We start from the raw sequence: 22,046 nt of genomic DNA, 5'->3' as shown, positions 1-22,046 counted from the left end.
TTAGTACCAGGGACCCTTGCGATTAGAAAAGCAAGGTGTTGTACACTGCCAGACATTATTACCAGTGGTGTGGGTCCCATTCAAGGTGTTGCCACTTGTGAACACCATCCACTTGTTGCCATCTGGCAAAGGTGAATGCAAAATACTATTGAACTGGAGTCCTGTAGTCTGTGGGATACTTCTGCTATCTTGTTTTTCTCTCTGATGAAGTTTTCACTGATGATTTGCTCAGCAGTGATTGAAATAAAAGCAGGGTTGAGGAGGACATGATGATGGGACATGAGAGGGATGGGACCTCTAAGGCAGCAGAGATCTGACAGTTGTCTGCTCCATCTTCCTGTGTATTCAGAGAGGCACTTGCCAAACCGCTGAAGTGAACTGCTTTGTTATGAGTGGCGGGAGTGTAGTTGACCTCACGATGCAGAGAGCAATCGACTGCTTTGCTAATCTTCACACCTGGTTGATCACTGGATGATTGAGGGGAAGAAGGGGGCCCTTATTCTTCGTGTGGATGTGATTTTCCAGACTATCCATCTTCTCCACAGTTGCTTTACACTGTGTAGGATTTTGAGATTTTGCTCTTCAAGCAGGTTTTCTTCTTGCAGGTCGAATATGAGTTTATAGATGAGAAGTAGCTGGTCAGAGAAGTTTGGAGAGATCTCAGCACTAAACTGCTGTAAGATAGGTTCCATGAACTCGCTGAGCATCTTTGTAAGCTTATTTTTAGCAGGATACAATTAACTGTAACTAGAGGTGATGTTTCAGCTTGCTGCCTTGTGGGAGATGTCAGTATTCCATGCCTGCAATTTTCTGGGCAAGCATCACAGCCAAGAATGTCTTGAATTGAGTTTTCGAGTATGAGGGAGTTGTTTTGGTTTGCAACCTTGTGGAAAGAGAGGGGAGTTTCCGTTACTTCAGACAAAATTTGCTCTGTAGTTTGAATGTCTTCAACTGTGTTTATAAGAACAGTTGATTCTTTTGAGCTGTCTTGCCTTGCACACGAAAGGCAAATAAAATTTTTTTGTTTCTTTGCTTTGCTAAGCTTTTTAATATTCAAAGAGGTGCAGCAGCCTCCAAAAAACTGGTCACAAATAATACATTTAATTGTAAGAATCTCAGTTTTTAGACATATGCTACATATTTTTTCAATGGGCACACTGCTAGCTTCAGCCATTGTCACTATGAGGGTGAAGGAAACACAATGCTCACCCTTAGTTAGCTTTGTTGGAGGTGGGTTGTAAACAGCAACAGATGCCGATTATTACTTTATTTACAGAAGCTATTTCTGTTGCCCTGGGCTACCCTTGGCCTTGTATGGGAATTATCTTAACAGTGGTGGTTCAAGAGCTATATGCAACGAGCCAAAGGCAGGTAATATGTGATACTAAAAATGTTAAAAGGTGCTTTACCTGAAAGAGCGAAATGAAAACGGATATCACCATTGGAAAAGGGCTCCCTTCTGGCAATCCAAGAGTATAACATGTTGTTGTGTTACTCATACTTAAACATAAAAACTGAAGGTTTAACACGAGCAAATTCTTGCACCGCCACTGCATGTGACTGCATGCGCACTTGTCCTTAAAAACAGAATTAACAGACTCTTAGAAGGAATAAATAAGGAAGGTAAGAAATGCACATTTAAATTTAAATACAATTATTTGTTGTAAATGGGATTTTACTGTACAAAATAAAATCCCAGATTACATTCCATGCAGGTTTAATGCTCATTATTTGACCAATCCCCATTAATATAATTAAAAAAAAAAAAAAAAAAAGTCCATGTTATAACTCCAAAAATACTGTGGTCATTTCAATAATGCTATAATTAATTATAGAATCACTGATATAATGAATATTAATTGTACTAAACCAAAAAATATAGATGCCAAAAAAACATAAATCAAAAAAGTAAGTGCAAAAAAGTAAATCAAAAAAACTAAATGTAAAAAAATCTTAGCACCATTTTTCTTAATACATATTTTTGAGATGTTTCACTGCTGGAAGGTCCCAAAGAAGTCTTTTTCTTTTTTTCATCTTCTGCTTCTTTAGCATAACCTATGCAGAATACAAGTTGGCAAAATTTTAAAGGTTTTTGAAGTTATAAATCCTGACTAGCAAAATTTAAAAAACACAAAATTGTATCATTTCACCACATAAAAAGCATGATATTTTTCAAATAAGAAAAAAGAAAAACTAAAAAATCTACACAGTATATTTACCCAAATAAACATGCAGTTTAATTAATAAGTGATTAACATATAAGTTAGTGCAAAAGCATCATTTTAACGTAGCCATCTACCAAAGTAGTTAAATTAATTAATTAAATTGGCATCTTTTTTGGTTATATCTCATGTTGTGAATGCTTTCACGAGTTGCCATGGTATTGTACTACCTCGAATAAGTAACACTTTACAAGTGGAGAAGACTACTTATTTATTCTCAGCAGACACCACCACCCAGATGGCACCATTTCAAAGCTTGTTGGCTTCTCTTCGGTGGGTGGGCAGATACCTAGTGTTGCAATAGTGACAACCCAGTTATGAAGTATAACTTCACAATAGCATGAGGTCTTCCTCATGTATCTTAGCATCAGGCCTTTGCCCTTAAATATTTTATAGTTAATAAGTGATTATAATCACTTTTAAATCAAGTGAAAGTGCTGAAAAAAAAAAACACATTAATATAAACCAACCAAATCAATTAAATAAGGAAAACCTACTTATCTACACCAGGGAAAGAGACCTCAATGCTTTATAAGGTTAGTGCAATCCAAGGTGGGTCGGAAAACTGCTAGCTGGGGGGATACAAGGACTAATAGATTAACAGAAGCCACTGGCAGAGGTGAAAGTGATTCTTGCACTGCTTCTATTAGAATGAGCAGCAGCCTGGAAAACAAAATGCAAGGTATTTCAGAGACTGCTGTGAGTCATTGCGGTACAAGTAAACACATGGGTTGGGTTAGGGTAGCTAAGAATAGGAACAGGTGCATGTATACTTGAGTGTACACCAATGCTAGGAGTTTGGTAAATAAATTTGATGAATTTGAGGTATTGCTGAAAACATCAAAAGCAGATATTGTTGGGATATCAGAGACTTGGTGTCACACACATATAAGGGATGCAGAACTGGAATTTTGGGAGTACAATGTGTACAGAAAGGATAGACAGGATAGGAAGGGAGGAGGGGTTATGCTATTAGTTAAGAAACACATAAAATCCAAGGAAGTGAAGCCAGTCGACATTGCTGGACAGTGTAGTGTCGAGTCAGTTTGGTGTGACATAAGCATTGGCTAGTCTCCAGACACTGTAATTTGCAAAACTTAAGCCTTTCTTCGTAAGAGCAACCCATTTGTTCCATCCACTAATCTTGTTGCCCCGCTCTGTACTCATTCCAGCAACTCTACATCCTTCTTGAAATGAGGCCTCCAGACCTGTATACAGTACTCAAGGTGTGGCATGACCATTGCCTTATACAAGGGAATAATCACCTCCTTATCCCTGCTAGAAAAATTCCTGTATATCATTGACAAGACACCATGAGCTACTCTTTCAGCCCGTCTGCACTGCTCAGAGAACTTCATATCTGCCTGCACAATTAGCCCCAGGTCCTTTTCATTCTCTACCACTGTCAGTGTAGTACCACAGAGTTGATACATTGCTGTGGGGTTGCTGTTTCCCATATGCAGTACTTTACATTTGTCAATGTTAAACTTCATTTGACACCTCTCAGCCCATCTGCTGAATCTTTCCAGATCCTGTTGCAGCAGCATAGCATCAGTAGTGTCCTTAACAACCCTGCCAACCTTTGTAGCGTCTGCAAACTTGGATATTAAGCTTGATATACCATCATCAATATCATTTATAAATACAGAAAACAATAATGGACCCAATACTCAACCGTGAGGGACTCAACTAATAACAGTCCACAATGAGCAGTGTCCATTGATTACCACTCTCTGTCTTCTCCCCCTCAACCACCCCTTTATCCATAGTAGCAATTTGCCTCCAATGCCACACTGCTCCAATTTGTGCAGTAGTCTTCCATGTGCAACAGTATCAAAAGCCTTTCTAAGATCCAAGTATATAATATCAAAGTTATTCCTTGCATCCAGTTCTTTTTTGACTGCATCATAGTATCCAATCAAATTGGTCAGGCAAGACTTCCCCTTAACAAAACCACGCTGTGTCCGAGCTATAACTGATGTCTTGTCTAGATGATCCTGCTTCTTTAACTAGTGCCTCCATTAATTTTCCTTGAACAAGTTAAACTCACAGGTCTATAATTACTTGTGTCAGCCTTTGATCCTCCTTTGTGAATTGGTGTCACATTTGCACATCTACAGTCTATGGGTACCTTCCCTGAGTCCAAGGAAGCTCTCATAATTATGGCTAAGGGTTTGCTTACTTCCTTTGTTGCCTCCTTTAATATAACTGGATAGATCCCATCCACCCCAGGTGCCTTTCTTGTGTTTATCTTCAACAATTTCTCCTCCACTTTACTCTCAGTTATTACAAGATTATTTAGCTTACTGCCAGAGTTGAATACACCTCTGGCATTCCCCTCGCTGAATAACTCCTCATGTGTGAATGTCGATGCAAAATATTCATTTAGTTTGTTAGCTACACGAGCAGGATCATCAACAGTTGAACCATCGATATCAAGTGGACCAATCTGATTCACCCCTTCCTTCTAGAGTTTACATAAGTAAAGAACTCTTTGCTGTTTTTCTTTGCATTCCTTGCCAAAGATTTCTTGTAATCTGCCTTCGCCTGCCTAACCTCCATTGTAACTTGGTTACAGATCAACTTATATCTATCACAGGCTTCTGTGTCACATGTTAATTTATATGTATCCCATGCATTTTTCTTCTCTGCCATATGTTTCATTAGTTCATCTGACATCCATTTAGGCCTAAACCTTGAACAATATTTCTTAGTTGGTATGTAAAGCCTAGTAGCTTCCAAGATAAGTTCTTTGACTGCTTCCCATTTTGAATTTGCTGTTGTAAGATCATCAGTTGGTCCCACTGTATAGAATTTAAATACTGTCTCAAACCATCGCAGTCGCCTTGACGAAAGGAATAACCCTTCCCTTTACCCCTGATGGTAGTTACCTCTGAGTAAATCCCACTTCAGCACACTGTGATCACTGCCACCTAGTGGTTCCTTTATCTGCAGCTTCTTGATGCATGAAGAATCACTACTGATAATCAGATCAAGAGTATTACTCCCTCTAGTTGCCTCCCAAACATGCTGATGTAGAAAACAATCATCCAACAAATTCACAAAAGTCTTGCTAGTATGTGAGTGACCAACCCACAAATTCCAGTCAATATCTGGGAAATTAAAATCCCCCATTATAAGACTCTCTGATTTACTGGCCCACTCTATTTCCCTGTACACTTTCTTATTATACTCATCAGAGTCATTCGGCCTATAGCACACTCCTACTCTCAATTTGGATCTCCCAATGCTTATGTCACACCAAACTGACTTGACACTACACTATCCAGCGATGTCGACTGGCTTCACTTCCTTGGATTTTATGTGTTTCTTAACTAATAGCATAATCCCTCTTCCCTTCCTATCCTGTCTATCCTTTCTGTAGACATTATACTCCCCAAATTCCAGTTCTGCATTCCTTATATCTGTGTGACACCACGTCTCTGAAATCCCAACAATATCCACCTTTGATGCTTTGAGCAATACCTCAAATTCATCAAATTTATTTACCAAACTCCTAGCATTGGTGTACGCAGACATATACATGCACCTGTTTCTATTCTTAGCTACCCTAACACAACCCATGTGTTTACTTGTACCGCAATGACTCCCAGCAGTCTCTGAAATATCCTGCATCTTGTTTTTCAGGCTTCTGCTCATTTCAACAGAAGCAATGCAAGAATCACTTTCACCTCTGCCAGTGGCTACTGTTAATCTATTAGTCCTTTTATCCCCCCAAGCTAGCAGTTTTCTGACCCACCTAACACTGCCTTGATAGCATCGGCAAATATTCTTGCACCCTTTCTATTTAAGTGTATCGCATCCCTGTAGAAGCAGTCTCTCCTGTTAACAAGTACAGACCAGGCTGAAAAAAATTCTACCCCTTGAGCCTTGCACAATCTTTCTAGGGCCGAATTGATCGACAAGGCTCTCATCATACACTCTTATTTATATACTCCTTCCTATCGGAGGGAGTATATAAATAAGCTCTTCCATATAACAAGTTATGCTTTATAGTTAAGTTTGTTCCACTGTTCCTTAATAGATAATTGAGCATAACATAATGATATCAAAGGAAGTCAGTCAAAATAATCAAGTGTCATCCATTAATATCATTATCATACCAATTACCAACATGTGAGTTGAACAATAATATTCCTAGAATGCTTTTAAGCTTAAAAATATACACTGAAATCACAAATAAAAACAATGATGTTTTAAACATAGAGCCTTTATATTGCATATCTTCCATATCTTATAACATCTCTTTTTTTTTTTTTAAATAACTCAACCAATTTATGCTATGCATGCTTATGAGAGCGTGTTGTCTCTCTCTGTCTGTATATATATATATATATATATATATATACACACAGACAGAGAGAGAGAATATTTTTATCCTATGGATTTGGGGCTTGAATGTGCAAATAAAGAGAGTTTTTTGGCAGCCACATTTCTTGATATTGATATTAAAATTACTTCTGAGAAAGTAGATACTAAAGTATACAACAAATGTAGAGATTTTAAATTTGAAACAGTCAATCTCACACATTGGCATTCAAATATTTCCCACAGAATTCATAGTAATATAATTCTATCGCAAGGATTAAGATTAATAAGAATATGCAATAGTCTCGATAACATTTTAGTTTCACTGACAGAATTTATTAACAAGCTTAGTAAAAATGGTTTCCCTCTTAAATTTATATTTAAGTATTTATGTAGAGCTATTTTTATTGCTTTAAAATTAGGGCATGAAAATATTTGCCCTCATGCTATTGTTAGGAAGTTGGGAATATACTAATGACATGTCTTATTTTGACTTATGTGTATAAGTACATATTAGGCATTTCCCATAGAGCTGTTGATGTATGCCTTATGCTCTGAAAAAGTTGTATCCCCCCCTCACATTTGATCTTGTTCAGAGGTCGCTTATGTCCACAACGCTTTTAACTGGTGGATACGTTATCCGCAATCATATCTGACAGTACAGGGAACTTTGAACTTTCTTTCACTTCACGCAGCAGCTTGGGGCTATCCACGTTTTTTGTAAGCTCTGATGTATCGGTAAATTTTGCTTTGTTCTTTAAGATTGTCTTGCAGTACTTGATACAAGCATTTTCTATTATTGTGGCTGTTAATTTTAACCTTAATTCTATATTTAAGGCTTTAAATCTTAGTTATATTAATACAAGCTTCATTACACAATGAATTACCAGGAACCCTGCTAAGGGACAGGGATTTACACCCCCCCCCCCTGGTAATTTTCCAAAGTAGTTTGCTGTCTTTGCTTTTTTCTATTTGCTAACTAATTCTTATATCTTATGCCTCAATATCTATTAGAACAATTCGAGGGAGATTGAGGTGCTATTTCTATACTTGTTGCCTACTCCTTTCACCTAGTTTTTGGGTCTATGCCTTTACTGGGCCTATGCCTTTCACCTGTGCATTTTGCTAAAGAAACAGAAACACTTGCGTAATATTCTAATAAGGTTTAAGTTGTTGGCTATCTGTAGAGCTAGCAGATATATTTTGTCAGTCTGCCGTTGTTATTTTTATTTATTTTTTAATATAGCATGTTTCATATTTTGCTCTATTAGCTAATTTAAATAATTTTCTTTTAACGTAAATTTAAACAATGTAAAGCTTTAGATATCTTAAAATACCGTGTAGATGGACTAATAATAAAATAGCAAATGTTAAAAAAGCGGTACTCACCTTGAACAAATCTGCATGGTTTAATTAGAAAGAGTTGGTTAATATTTAGGTTGAATAGTTGAATTATAAAGACTGAGGGAGGGGCAAAAATAAAGTGTTATTTCGGAAATTAGAACAGGCGCAAGGAAGCAGGTGTGTGCACATCTAATCCTTTTTGTCATTAAAGCAGGGTAAAATAGTTGAAATTAAATAAATAATATAGTGGACCAATAGTCATTACGGGGACTTTCTTTGGATTACGTCTTCAGCTGGCAATTGAGTGGGTAGAGAACGCGCGCAATATTTAAGAAAATTTTTATACTCTCGTGATGCACTTTTTGACATGCGGTAACCTTAACCGCGAGAGGTTCCAAATCAGTGAAAGGTTGAAGGGAAGTTTAGTGTTTAAGACTTTAAGATTGGAATGATGTCGATACCACTCAATGGCTAGTGCTTCATATTGAAGAATCCTATAGCTGGATTTGAGTTTAATAATAGAAATGGCAGAATCAATAAGAGAGATGTGGTTATGGGTTTGAGCTTGAGTTGTGAGTTCTGTAACGGTTTGGTTAGTCATAAGACTGTAATGGTGGTAATATGCACGGGTGTTAGAGGTTTTTGGTAAGTCATATTTTGTAGTAGTAGTTCCAATGTAACAGGTGTCGCAGTTTGGCTGGCAATTAATAAGGAATATTATATTATTAAGATCGCTGGTAGGATATTTATGTGTGTCTTTGTAAGAGCTGAAGAAAGATCTGAGTTTATTGTAAGCGGAAAAGACAAGAGAGATATCAGTATCATTGAATATATGCTGGAACTGTCCTGCTAGTTCACTGTGATAGGGGAGGACTATGCGGATGTTTGTATTATTGTTATGTCTGATCGGGTTATTCATTTTATTTTTGGCGATGTCAATTGTATGTAAGATAAGTTGATGGGGGTAACCTCTGGCTATGAATTTATCGGTTTCTAATTCCTAATTTTTTAATTCTTAATTCTTAATTTCTTCAAAAATTTTTATCCTCTTCCCGATGCCTTCAGACATGTCTAAACATAAAAAAACACAACTTTCTAACATACTGATTAAATATTTCTCCAATAACCTACACATCTCCTTCTTACAAAAATGTCTTTATCACAATGTTATTCCTAAATTTGCCCAGCTTTTTCCTAAAAATAGTTACAAAAAATACCCCCACATTATTCACCGGACATTCATTATGATAATTCGAGAAGAACTCAGAAAAAGATTCAACAAAAAACACAATCTTTTAAACAGCATACACCAACTTAGATTTCACCTAAAAAAAGAAATGACACTTCATGCCTGGACTGAATTTACCAATTATAATAATATACGTATTAACGCTACCATCCAAAACATAGAACAAAGACATAACAAAAAATGGATTTCCTTAACACCAAGATCCTCCACAAAAATCACCACCGTTAATCTATCTTCCAAATCATTCATACCTTCCGAACTTTCTGGCCTGGAATATGGCTTTAATTTTGCCGTTAAAGATCAACACCACCCTATTAAAGACTGTATAGTAGAACTCCAATCCAAGCTTGAACATCACCCCTACAAATGGCGCCTAATACACCAAACTAATAGTATCATAAACTCCAAACTCACAACCCACTCTAACATGAAGAAGCAACTACTCCTGGATATACACAAACTTAGCAAAACCGGTAATGTCATCATTCAAAAAGCAGAGAAGGGAGATACGATTGTCATACTAGACAAAGATACTTACACTGAAAAAATTGATTCTATCCTAGCAGATCAAGACACAATATATAAGTGACAACAACCACAACATTACAAAACTCAAAAACAGACTCGACACAATTCTTAGGAAACCCAGACAAAATAAAGAAATTAACCTTTTCACATTACAACAAATAGGAATCCGCAACAATATCCTTCCCTATATGTTCGGGATCATTAAGTTACATAAAACTGACCATCCATTAAGACTAATAGTTTCATATAGCAAATCAGCTTTCGCTAATTTATCTACCTTCATAGTTAAAATCATATCCCCTCTTACTATATTTTCCACCTTTAAAATTAACAACACCAATCAAGCCTTCCAAAATATCAACAATATCGGGTGACATATTAGCGTCCTTCGACGTCACATCCCTTTATGCCAATGTCCACATACCATTCACCCTACAAGCTCTACATGAGTTTCTAGCAGCCAATGACACCTTAACAGAACGCACCTCTCTTTCCATAGACCACATCCTTGAACTCACTACACTTTTATTAGATGCCAGATACTTCAGAGGGGAACAGGTATCCTGTGTGTTATCAGACACTCAGCCTAAAACACTGATGGCTGATGGATCCAATATCTCTCTATTACAGAAGATTTAGGAGAAGTCTGGTTGGCCTGCCTCCCTAAAATCCACCCATGCACACCTTCTCGATGGTAAGCCCTGTTACATCACTTAGGTGGCAATGAATGTGTACAGTGGTTCTCTTCAAGACGCCTGGTCAGTGTGAAGAGGAAAAGACCAAACCCTCCAGCATATGACAGCACAACAAAACAAATGGCCCTCAGTCCCCAGCAGCTTTCACTCCCCCTCTTGCGGCAGCGAGAGGATCAGAGTGGAAGCAGAGGGTACTAAGAATCTCTGGGTACGACAAGGTTGCCATGCACGGAAACTGAACTTGGCCAGTTACAACGTAAGATGAAGACAGGATATTAGAGCTGGAAAAGGAATTAGAAAATGTGAATTGGAATATCATCGGTTTGACTGAAACAAGAAGAAGAAATGAATCACTTATAAGTTTATCAAGTGGAAATCTGCTGTACACCAATGGAAACAGTGAAAGGAGTGAAGGTGGAGTTGGGTTTCTGGTCCATAAAGATTTAAAAAACAACATTTTGGAATTCAAAAGTACATCACCAAGGGTGTCAAGACTAATACTCAAGATTATAATGATTTATGCACCAACATCGAGCCATGATGATGAAGAGGTTGAAGAAATGTACACCGAAATTGAGTCTTCTAGATGAGCAGAAAACTCACTACACTATTATCATGGGGGATTTCAATGCTAAGGTTGGAAAAAGACAAAACAGCGCAGAAAGGGGAACTATAGGAAATTTTGGAATTGGTGAAAGAAATGAAAGAGGTGAAAGACTTGTGGAATTTGCAGAATCTCAAGGATTGTCAGTAATTAAAACTTTTTTCAAGAAAAGGGTGAACAGAAAGTGGACATGGAAGAGTCCAAATGGATTAACAACTAATGAAATCGACTTCATCCTCACTAACAGAAGATATATTGTGAATGATATTACCGTCCTGAATAAGGTAAATGTTAGAAGTGATCACAGAATGGTAAGATGTACACTTGATATAGATGTAGGAAAGGAAAGGAAAAAACTGACTCGAGTAAATAATACAAAGGTCTTTGAGATAACAGAAGAGGAGAAAAAGCAGTATGTACTGGAATTTAAGAACAAGTTTGAGCTTCTGCAGACTGCTCAGGATCAAGATATCGACGAGGAATATTACAACTTTCTGAAAGTGATAAAGCCCAAGAAACCTATAGGGAAAAAGAAATCCAAAGAAGAAAAATTAGTCAAGAAACACTTGTCATGATGAACCGAAGACGACAAATGAAGAGCAAGAAAAACACTGACAGGGAGAAAGTTGAGTATACTGAGTTATGCAAAGTCATTAGAAAGAGACTCAGAGAGGACATAAGAAGATTTAACACAAGAAAAGTAGAACAAGCATTAAGGGAAAACAAAGTCTTAAAACACTAAACTTCCCTTCAACCTTTCACCGATTTGGAACCTCTCGCGGTTGAGGTTACTGCATGTCAAAAAGTGCATCACGAGAGTATAAAAATTTTCTTAAATATCGCGCGCGTTCTCTGCCCATTTCGTTGTAATGCAATGAAAGTCCCCGTAATGACTATTGGCCCACTATATTATTTATTTAATTTTTCTCTACTTCAATGACAAACAAGGATTAGATGTGTACACACCTGCTTCCTTGAGCCTATTCTAATTTCTGAAATAACACTTTATTTTTGCCCCTCCCTTAGTGTCTTTAATTCAACTATTCAACCTAAACATTAAGCAACCCTTTCTAATTAAACCATGCAGATTTATTCAAGGTGAGTACCGCTTTTTTAAACATTTGCATAAATTTAAACTCAAAGCTGTTTTTTTTTTTTTTTTTTTAGAAGCATTAGCAACTAAGGCCATATTGCTCCGGGGATATGCGGTGGTCATTCCCTGACCTTTCTGCATCCTCCGTATTTGGTGGGCACGGGCTTGCACCCTGGTCTAATCAAGAAGTGTGTGTGCTACACACTGCTGCTCTTGCCCACCTGGCTACGGAGGTGCCATAAACTTAAAGCTATTATGTATACTATATTTAGTATATAATAGTATGGTGAGGATAGTTATAACTAGTAGCAAAAAAAATATTGTATGTTGTAATTGATGGCATATATTGAGAGGTGCTAGCCCCCACTGACATGTTTTTCGATGTAAGCCTTACTCAGTAATGACATTATGGTACTTTTGATTTGGTATTTTGTAAATATTGAATTATTGGATTTGGTAAGACTTCGCTATATATAGAAACTGTTATGGTCCTTTGTCAGTTATGGTTATTCACCTCTATCTTAAGCTATAATGTTTGTAATAAAAAATAATTAATATCTTTTATATATATATATATATATATATAATATTAAAAAATATGTTATATGATAGTTATTACAATAATATAACCATAAACAAAATTCCAATTCATAATACAAATTATATATATAATAATTTTATTCTTTATATAAAGGTACTAAATAAACATCAATTATAGATCACCACAATTAAAAAAATACCATACACCTTTTTATAATGAAATAAATATATAAATTTAAAAAAAAATAAGTTAACTTAAATCTAAATTAAGTGGCACCCCTGGAATGTTGTTGCGGCACCCCAGTTGAAAACCACTTAAAGAAATATAAGATATACAGTTCTATGTAATTCAAAACATTAACTAACACTCAGTCTTTCTTTTCTTTTAAAATTTACAGTTCAAATAGCAGTTTTGTGTTATGATTCCTGATTAAGCTTAAAACAAGTAAAGAAATAATTACCATAGCATTGATAGGCAATCAAGAGGGGATACTCTATATTTTCTACAATGGATTGCATCAATGTTCATCCACTGGTGATATCACCAGTGGGTGAACGCTGAACTGGCTTATATTGCTCATCTTCGAATGAATTCAATGGAAAAGTTTGGTGCATGTTGCTCTTGACATTTCTCAGGATTTAGCATCAGCCAAAAAAAAAAAAAAAAAAAAAAAATCCAATTTCACACAACCATTCGCTCTAAAAGTTTGTCCAGTTCTTCCTTGAATTTAAGCTATCAACTTCCACAATGAAAGATGGAAGTTTGTTCCAGTAATCAATCTGATTTGATCACGTTTTGCATAAAGGTTTTCTAAACAAGCTTCCATCTCATGGACTGCCATCTGATTTTTGCAATTGGGTATCCAGTTTTCTTTCTGAATGCTCACTTGGTGATGGCAGATGGCTCTCTGTCTATTAACTTCCTCACTAATACTTGTTTTCTCCAAGGTCCCACTCCTTTCCCTCTTGTATATAAGTGACCTTCCACTGAGTGGAAATCCTATACATAGTATTGTTAATGTAGCACACCATTCTATCTTCCAGTTTGAGAAACCTTGTCCTCCATAAACAGCTTCAAGTTCTCAAATATCCACCACCAATTCCTTAAATGCTGATCTGCAGGTAATTCTCCAATGGGGAGAAGAAAACTTTATTTAAAAAAAAAAAAAAAATGTGTTACTAAACTGGGAGAAAACCGTACTTCAAAAAAGCCTTCTAAAACTGTTCAGTCCTATCTTACTTCTCACAAAAAAAGTCTACTGCTCCTGTGTTCATCTTCAATGACGACTCAAATTTCTAGAGATCATATATTTCTATTAGGGATAAATTTCTACCCTACCATGGAATATTATTTTCACATCTGTGGTGTCCTAAAACCTCTTTCAAGGTTCAAAAACTCCACCCAAAATAGGTCAGTCATCAGGTTAATTAATGACCCATCTCTCACAAAGTTTCTCCCACTCTCTGTCTTAGAGACATTCAATTTCTGCTGAACTTTTTTATATAGATATTCCCACTGGCACCGTTCCTCTGAATTGCATCTGTAATTCCACCACTCTCTTCCAAACCAGTCCAAACACATACTGCAACCACTCAACATCACAGAGCCGAGTGGTCAGGAGTGTGGGTGAAGTAGCACGCACCCTTTAAGTGGACCGAGAGTATAGCCCGTGACTGCTAAATACAATTAACATTTGTATTGATAATTTATTATTAGTATTATTATTACTAGCCATATAGTGCAAGGAAGCCTGAGGCTTATGCTGCACCAGCTAAAAAAAAAAAAATTCCTAGTTACCCTGAGAGAGAGAGAGAGAGAGAGAGAGAGAGAGAGAGAGAGAGAGAGAGAGAGAGAGAGAGAGAGAGAGAGAGAGAAGTAGGTGGGAATCACCAAGAAAGAGAAGAATGATATATCCAGCTCAGGACCCTGGGTGTGCCAAGCCCATACTCACCAGATATGAGCCCCCTATTGTAAACTCTATTGACCTGGTGGTCATGCCAGAATATAAACAAGAATCTATTCACTATATGACTCCAAACTCACACAACCAATCTTTCCTCTTCTTCATTTATCCCTTCTACTTCTGTTCTTTAGAACAACCAACAACTATCTTTCACATGTATTTCCTGGAAATTGCAATCTACAAAAATTAAAGCCTATAAATATTCAAGTCAATGAGTATCTTCTCATTTCTCTATACATGCATAGTATTAAAAAGTAATAATAATAAATAAATAAAGTACTATAGTTTCTAATACCATTTGTGTTTGAGATTTTCAAAAGACACACACCCGCTTGCACATATATACTGGAGAAATTCAAGATAATTCATACTCGCACCTGGTGAGTATGGGCTTGGCACACCCAGGGTCCTGAGCTGGGTATCATCATTCTTCTCGTTCTTGGTGATTCCTTTCTACTTCTGACTCTTGCTCTCTCAGGCTAACTTGGGAATTTTTTTTTTGGCTGGTGCAGCATAAGCCTCGGGCTTCCTTGCACCATATGGCTAATAATAAAATTGAAGTAGACTTCAAGATTTCAAATAATTTCATATTATTATTTGAAATATACTTGAAAAATGTATATTTATATATGTACTCATGAAAGGGTTAAGAATTCCTTCAGAATCCATAAGAATTCAAATGTAGATCTCTCCAAACAAGTGACAAAACTACTATAATGTTACAGATGATATTTTGGAGAGCATTTACTTCCTGTAATTAAAAGGGCGTACTATGTTAGGAGATAAAATTTTAAAGAACTGTTTCGGATTTCCCTGCTAAAAAAGAACTATTAAATATAAAATTGAAAAAAATTGCTAACAATGTCAAAGAAACATCAAGAGAAAATGCACATTAAGCCAGTTTTATATATTACCATTTGATAAAAACATTGATGTAGCTGATAATACAAACATATTACATATTCATCAGATATAAATATGATGGCTTTGTATGTAGAGACTTTTTTATTATGCAGATATCTAACCTAAATGCTTACGAAATGTTCAAACTTAACCTGTTAATTTAAAACATGGATGAACTAAATGTACTGGCAAAAATTTCTGACAGTGCATGCTTCGTGTTAAAGTTGTACCTCCCCACCCCTTCTGTAAAATAGAATCACTACAGCATTCAAAGGAAGGCTTTAGCTGCAATAAATATGAACCATATTCTTAAAGTAATACTTGACGAAGTTAAAACTGTTAATTATATTAATCTCAGCCAAAAAATTCACAGATATTCAGAACTTTACACGAAGTTCACTAACTTCTACAGGGTAAAAGTTTTTTCGGATGGCAAATTCTTCTTCTTCTTCAAAGGACTCTGATTCTTTTCAAATTATTAAATTAGATTATTTAGAATCCTAGTTTTAAAAAAAAAGATGTAATAAGTGAGGAAATTTGAGGCAAAGTTTCTGTAAATATTGGCAAGGCAATAAAAGTATTCAAAACTGTATTGAAAATAAAAGTTAAAATATATAAAATATATACTTAGATGTATATATAAACACTGTGCTGCCACTTTATTAGGTACACGTCTGCTGTGCACACAAATGGTTTGTCCCACAACGTTTCAAGTCACATGACCGCAGTTGTGGATATAAATGCAGCAGAACAACATTTCTAGTATCAGTTAAGCATACAAACCGTAGCAAGAATGGGGAAAAGGAGTGATCTAATGGACTTCGAACGTGGCATGGTAGTAGGTGCAAGACATGCTGGACAAAGCATCTCTGAAATGGCAGTTCTCCTGAACTTTTCACACACCACAGTTTCAAGGGCGTATTGAGAATGGTGCAATGAACGGAAAACATCCTCTCAACAGCATTCCTGTGGAAGGAAATTGTTTGTTGATGAGAGAGGTCAGAGGAGGATGGCTAGAATTGTGCAGGCAAACAGACAGGCCACAATGTCACACATCACTTCACGTCAGAATACCTTGGCGCATGGAACAAAATATCGCAACGGACCACTAGTCGCACTTTGTTGCATATGGGCTACAACAGCCAACGGCCACATCGCATACCTTTGTTATCAATGAAGAACAAGAGAGCATGCCTCCTGTGGGAACAGCAACACCAGCACTGGACTATCGAGGATTGGAAAACAGTTTCTTGGTCTAACGAGTTGAAGTTCCTGGTGCATCATGTTGATGGAAGGCTGAGAATTTGGCAAAAGCAACATGAATCCAAAGACCCGTCATGACTGACGACTACTGTGCAAGGTGGTGGGGGCAGTGTTATGGTGTGGGGAATGTTTTCTTGGCATACGTTGGGTCTGCTGATACTCATAGATTCACGTCTGAATGCCACGTCGTACCTAAACATCGTTGCTGACCAAGTGCATCCGTTCATGTTGACAGTTTATCCTCAGTCAGATGGTTACTTCCAGCAGGATAACGTGCCAGTGCACAAAGCCCGAATCACTATGGAATGGTTCCAGGAACATGACAATGACTTTTCTTTGCTGCAGTGGGCTGCTCATTCCCGAGATCTAAATCCTATTGAACATCTTTGGGATGAGCTAGAAAGGGCTGTTCGCTGCAGGCCTACATCTCTGTCGAATCTCAAGGAACTGCGTCACACACACACTCATGTCTGCATGGTACTCCAATCCTGCACGTTTTCAGCATCTTGTTCAATCCATGCCTAGATGAATTCAGGCTGTTTTGAAGGCTAAAGGAGGCTCAACACCTACTAAGTAGGTGTACCTAATAAAAATGTAGTAAAGCAAGCAAGCAAAAAAAAAAAAAAGCAAGCATATAAAAATAATTTGTCTTAAAGAAATATACACAAATGTGGCAAATAATGTTAAAATGAAAGAGGGTGAGAGACCAGCCTACAAATGCAAGAAAATGGGGGAAAGGAAATAACTAAGAATATAAGAAGAAACGGAAAACAATAGAAAAAAAGGGAAAAAAAACATGAAGGTTGGTGCAGGACCAAGTAGTGGTATCTGTCGTGCTTGGGTGCATGATTGTTTGGTTTTCTGGCCCTTTCTTTTGTTATAGCTACATTACAACCATTTAAATTTATTGTTATTATTTTTTTCTCGAGGGGTCTTGTTCAGTGCTGGGGCCCTGGTGCATCGCATCTAGTGCACTCCTCCCAATGGGGGGGGGACATGGGTAGATGGGAATAATGCATTTATAGATCAGAACAAGTTACACTACAGACCACTCTAAAGAAAACCAAAGTTCAACATAGTAGTAGTAGTGGCATGTGCTGTAAGAAAGCAAGTGTATAAGCTTATGCAGCATCAGCAAAAAAAAAATACAAAATAATCCCCTCTAAATATTTGTCCAGTTCCTCCTTAAATTTATTTAACCTATCAACTTTTCCACAACGACAGATGGAAGTTTGTTCCAGCAATTAACCACCTGCTGGCTAAGGGCAAATTTCCACACATGTATTCTACATCGGTCCTTCCTCAATTTCAATTTATGCCCCCTTAGGTTCGTAATCTGAACAAGTGGAAGAATCCCATCAGAATTCAGTGTGCTCAACACATTCAAGGCCTTATACACCTCAATCAGATCACCTTGCATGTGACTAGTCTCCGGCTGCTGTAATTTGCAGAATTTAAGCTTCTCCTGGTAAGAGGATCCCTCTCATTCCCTTCACCAATCTTGTTGCCCTTCTCTGTACACGCTCCAGCAAACCTACATCCTTCCTAAAATGATGTCTCCAGACCTGCATGCAGTACTCAAGGTGTAGCCTGACCATTGCCTTATACAGAGGGACAATCACCTCCTTTTCCCTGCTAACAAAATTCCTGTATATCACTGTATATCATTGACAACACCCCATGACCTGCCTTGGCAGCCTGTCTGCACTGCTCAGAAAACTTCATATGTGACTGCACAATTACTCCCAGATCTTTTTCATTTTCTACCTCCTTAAGTGTAGTACCACACAGTTGGTACATTTTTCTGGGGTTACTTCTACCCATATGCAGTACTTTGCATTTTTCAATGTTAAACTTCAGTTGCCACTTCAAAGCCCATCTATTCAAATTTTCTAGATCCTGTTGCAGTAACACACTGCCATTAATGTCACTAACAACCCTGCCAACCTTTGTATCATCTGCAAACTTCGACATTAAGCCTGATATACCTTCATCAATATCATTGATAAATATACAAAACAACAGTGGACCCAACAACGAACCCTGTGGGACTCCACTAATAACATTAGTCCACGAAGAGCAGCACCCATTGATTACCACCCTCTGTCTTCTCCCACTCAACCATCCTTTTATCCATTGTAGCAACTTACCCTTAATACCATTCTGCTCCAATTTGTACAGTAGTCTTCCATGTGCAACAGTGTCAAAAGCTTTCCTGAAATCCACGTATATGATATCAAAATTATTTTTTGCATCCAGTTCCTTTGTAACCACATCATAATAACCAATCAAATTTGTCAGACAAGACTTTCCCTTAACAAACCTATGCTGTGTCTGAATTATTGCTGCAGTCTTGTCAAGATGATCCTGCAATGAATCTTTAACCAGTGATTCCATTATTTTATCCGGAACAGAAGTTAAACTAACTGGTCTGTAATTACTCGTGTCACCCTTCGATCCCCCTTTGTGAATTGGGGACCTCAATTTGCTCATCTCCAGTCAGTGGGGACCTCCCCTGAGTCCAAGGATGCTCTCATAATTATGGCTAAGGGTTTGTTTACTTCCTTTGCTGCCTCCTTTAATATAACTTGATAGATCCCATCCACCCCAGGTGCCTTTCTTATGTTTAACTTCAACAATTTCTCCCCCACTTTGTTCTCAGTTATTACAAATCATTAAGCACCCTTTTAGAATTTGATAACCTTGTGGCATTTTCAAATCTTAATAACGCCTCATGTGTGAATGTAGATGCAAAATACTCAGTTTTTTTGCTATCTGAGCAGGATCATCAACAGTCGAACCATCGATATCAAGTGGACCAATCAGATTCATCCCCTTCCTTTTAGAGTTTATATAAGTAAAGAAATCCTTGATGTTTTTCTTAGCATCCTTTGCCAAAGATTTCTCGTAATCTGCCTTCGCCTGCCTAACTTCCTTTGTGACTTGATTACAGACTAGCTTATATATATCGTAGGTTTCTGTGTCACCTGATAATTTATATGCATCCCTTGCATTTTTCTTCTCTGCCACGAGTCTCATTAGTTCATTTGACAACCATTTAGGCCATACCTTGAACAATATTTCTTAAGGAACATACATTCATCCTATGGATGGTGGGCTGGTAAATCAGAATGTCTTATAATGGGGGATTTTAACTTCCCAGATATAGACTGGAACTTATGGGTTGTTCACTCGCACACTAGTAAGACTTTTGTGGATTTATCGGATGATTGTTTTCTGCAGCAGCATGTTTGAGAGGCAACCAGAGAGGGTAATACTCTTGATCTGGTTATCAGCAGTGATCATTCGTGTATTAAGAATTCGCAGATAAAGTAACCATTAGGTTACTTTATCTGCAAATCACAGTGTACCTGATGTGGGATTTTCTTTAAGATATAATTACCATCAGGGGTAAACGAAGGGGTTTTTGCTTCCGTAAAGGTGACTATAGTGGTCTCAGACAGTTTGTAAATTCTGTACAGTGGGACCAACTGATGATGTTACCAACAGCAAATCCTAAGTGGGAAGCATTCAAGGAGTTAATAGTTAAAGCTACTAAACGTTTCATACCTATTAATTATGTTAACCCTTTAGAAGTCCAGTATTATTTTCACTGAGTTCTCTATGCAGTCCAGCTCTCTTCCAATCAAAAAATGACTAGATGAAATATGATGTTCAAAAAGTATTTACTTTCAGGTTTACATGAGCTAATATATATATAACAAACAGCATGACAAAACAGTTTAAAAGCTCTAATGCAATATTTCTTCCTGGAAGATAATATTCATGAAACTTTCCACCTGGATAATTGACTACATTTTTTTTCTTTAGAGCTCCTACTTTGAATCGTTGTTTGTGACACCACAGACTGCTCATCTTTGGGTGACCAAAGATGCAACAACCAAAATATCTGCAGAAATCTCTTCCTGATAAATACATTCTTGAAAAATTTACTTCTGTTTGTACTTTCTTGAGACCAATATTTCTGTATACCAGTTTTTTTAATTTAGTCCCATGGTGACTGTAATTTAAAACTCCTTTAGTTCATTTAGTGAAACCGAAACCCAGTCACACTATGTGAAAGTCAAACTGTTATATTTGTAAGTTTTCTATTTTTTCCTCTCAATTGCTTCAGAAACGTTTAATAATTTCTCAATTTTTCCATCAGAATGACTGTTACTTGATCTTCATGGCATGTCAAAATACTTCACTCTAACACCGAGTATAAGTTACTTTGTGACTTCTATCCTGAAAAAAACAATGCCACCTGCCATTAACAATTGAATATAAACATCAATAAACATTGACTTAGTTTTTCAGATCCTTTATATGATGTATAAATGGAAATGGCAGTACATAGCAACTGAGTGGAAGTAGGGGGCCTCCCCCAACTCCGTGTTTGTATACTTTGTGTACAGACTCTGTAAGGGCCAGAGATAGTTTGAGTTTTAGTGTCGGTCTGCATAGTATAGTGTTTGGTCTGTTGTTCCTCTGGCCATTTTAGCAGCACCCCTAGTGGATCCCAAGTTGCCTGTCCACTGTCCTGAGGAGGCAGGCTAGGTGTAGTAGGGAATAGAAAGGTCTCTAGTGGGGGCAAAACCTGTGTGACACCTTAGCATGTCAGGGAGAGTCCCTGGAAATGGGAAGTTAAAGGGCTAGACGGGCACCACTATGGGAGGAGTTCATCCCACATAGCGGGGGGGGGGGACTATTAAGACCAGAGAAAAATTTGTGGTGGTAGAGTTCACCAAGTGAAAACGTTGGGTTGGGAGGTGGGGAAAGCAATCTCCAGGTTCAAAGGGGAGTAAAGTCATAGGGCCAGGGCACCCTATGTGGGGAAGGGGATCACACTGTGGATATACAGTACTTCTCTATTAGTAATCCCACACTGATCAGGCCAGCTGAAGCTGGTGTCAGCAAGGTAGGGGATTTCCTAATAGGTTGTCCCCACTGGAACAAATTAGAGAGGCCTGTTAGAACACACACACACACACACACACACACACACACACACACACACACACACACACACACACACACACACACACACAATGTGAGTACATAACACTCAGCCCAATTGCACACCTTTCATGCAATTATGCATGTACATTTTCACAATCACACACTTTTTTATGTATTTAGGGACAGAATGAATAACATTTATCATTATACAGACAGACAGGACAAGTGCCACATAAATATAACAACTGAATAGCTAATTTAATTTTTTTTAAATATACATATTCAGTCATACTCAGCGTACCACATTTAACTCTTATAGACATTCTCATTCATTTCCCACACAGGGCAGC

General features: G+C 37.4%; 1 protein-coding gene across 1 annotated transcript in view; it reads right to left on the bottom strand.

Annotated features, from left to right (window-relative positions):
- LOC150078506 (uncharacterized) overlaps nt 1-22,046 on the bottom strand; it is a 365,826-nt gene that overhangs the window by 45,754 nt on the left and 298,026 nt on the right. Inside the window, exon 8 of the mRNA XM_090384588.1 lies at nt 1,976-2,055. Within this exon, the coding sequence (XP_090240714.1) occupies nt 1,976-2,055 (80 nt within the window). The remainder of the gene's footprint in view (nt 1-1,975; nt 2,056-22,046) is intronic.

This window comes from Mastigoproctus giganteus, chromosome 11 (genome assembly GCF_048544385.1).
Source record: "Mastigoproctus giganteus isolate SK-2022 chromosome 11, ASM4854438v1, whole genome shotgun sequence".
Taxonomy (NCBI): Eukaryota; Metazoa; Arthropoda; class Arachnida; order Uropygi; family Thelyphonidae; genus Mastigoproctus; species Mastigoproctus giganteus.
This window is presented reverse-complemented; position numbering and strand designations above follow the sequence as displayed.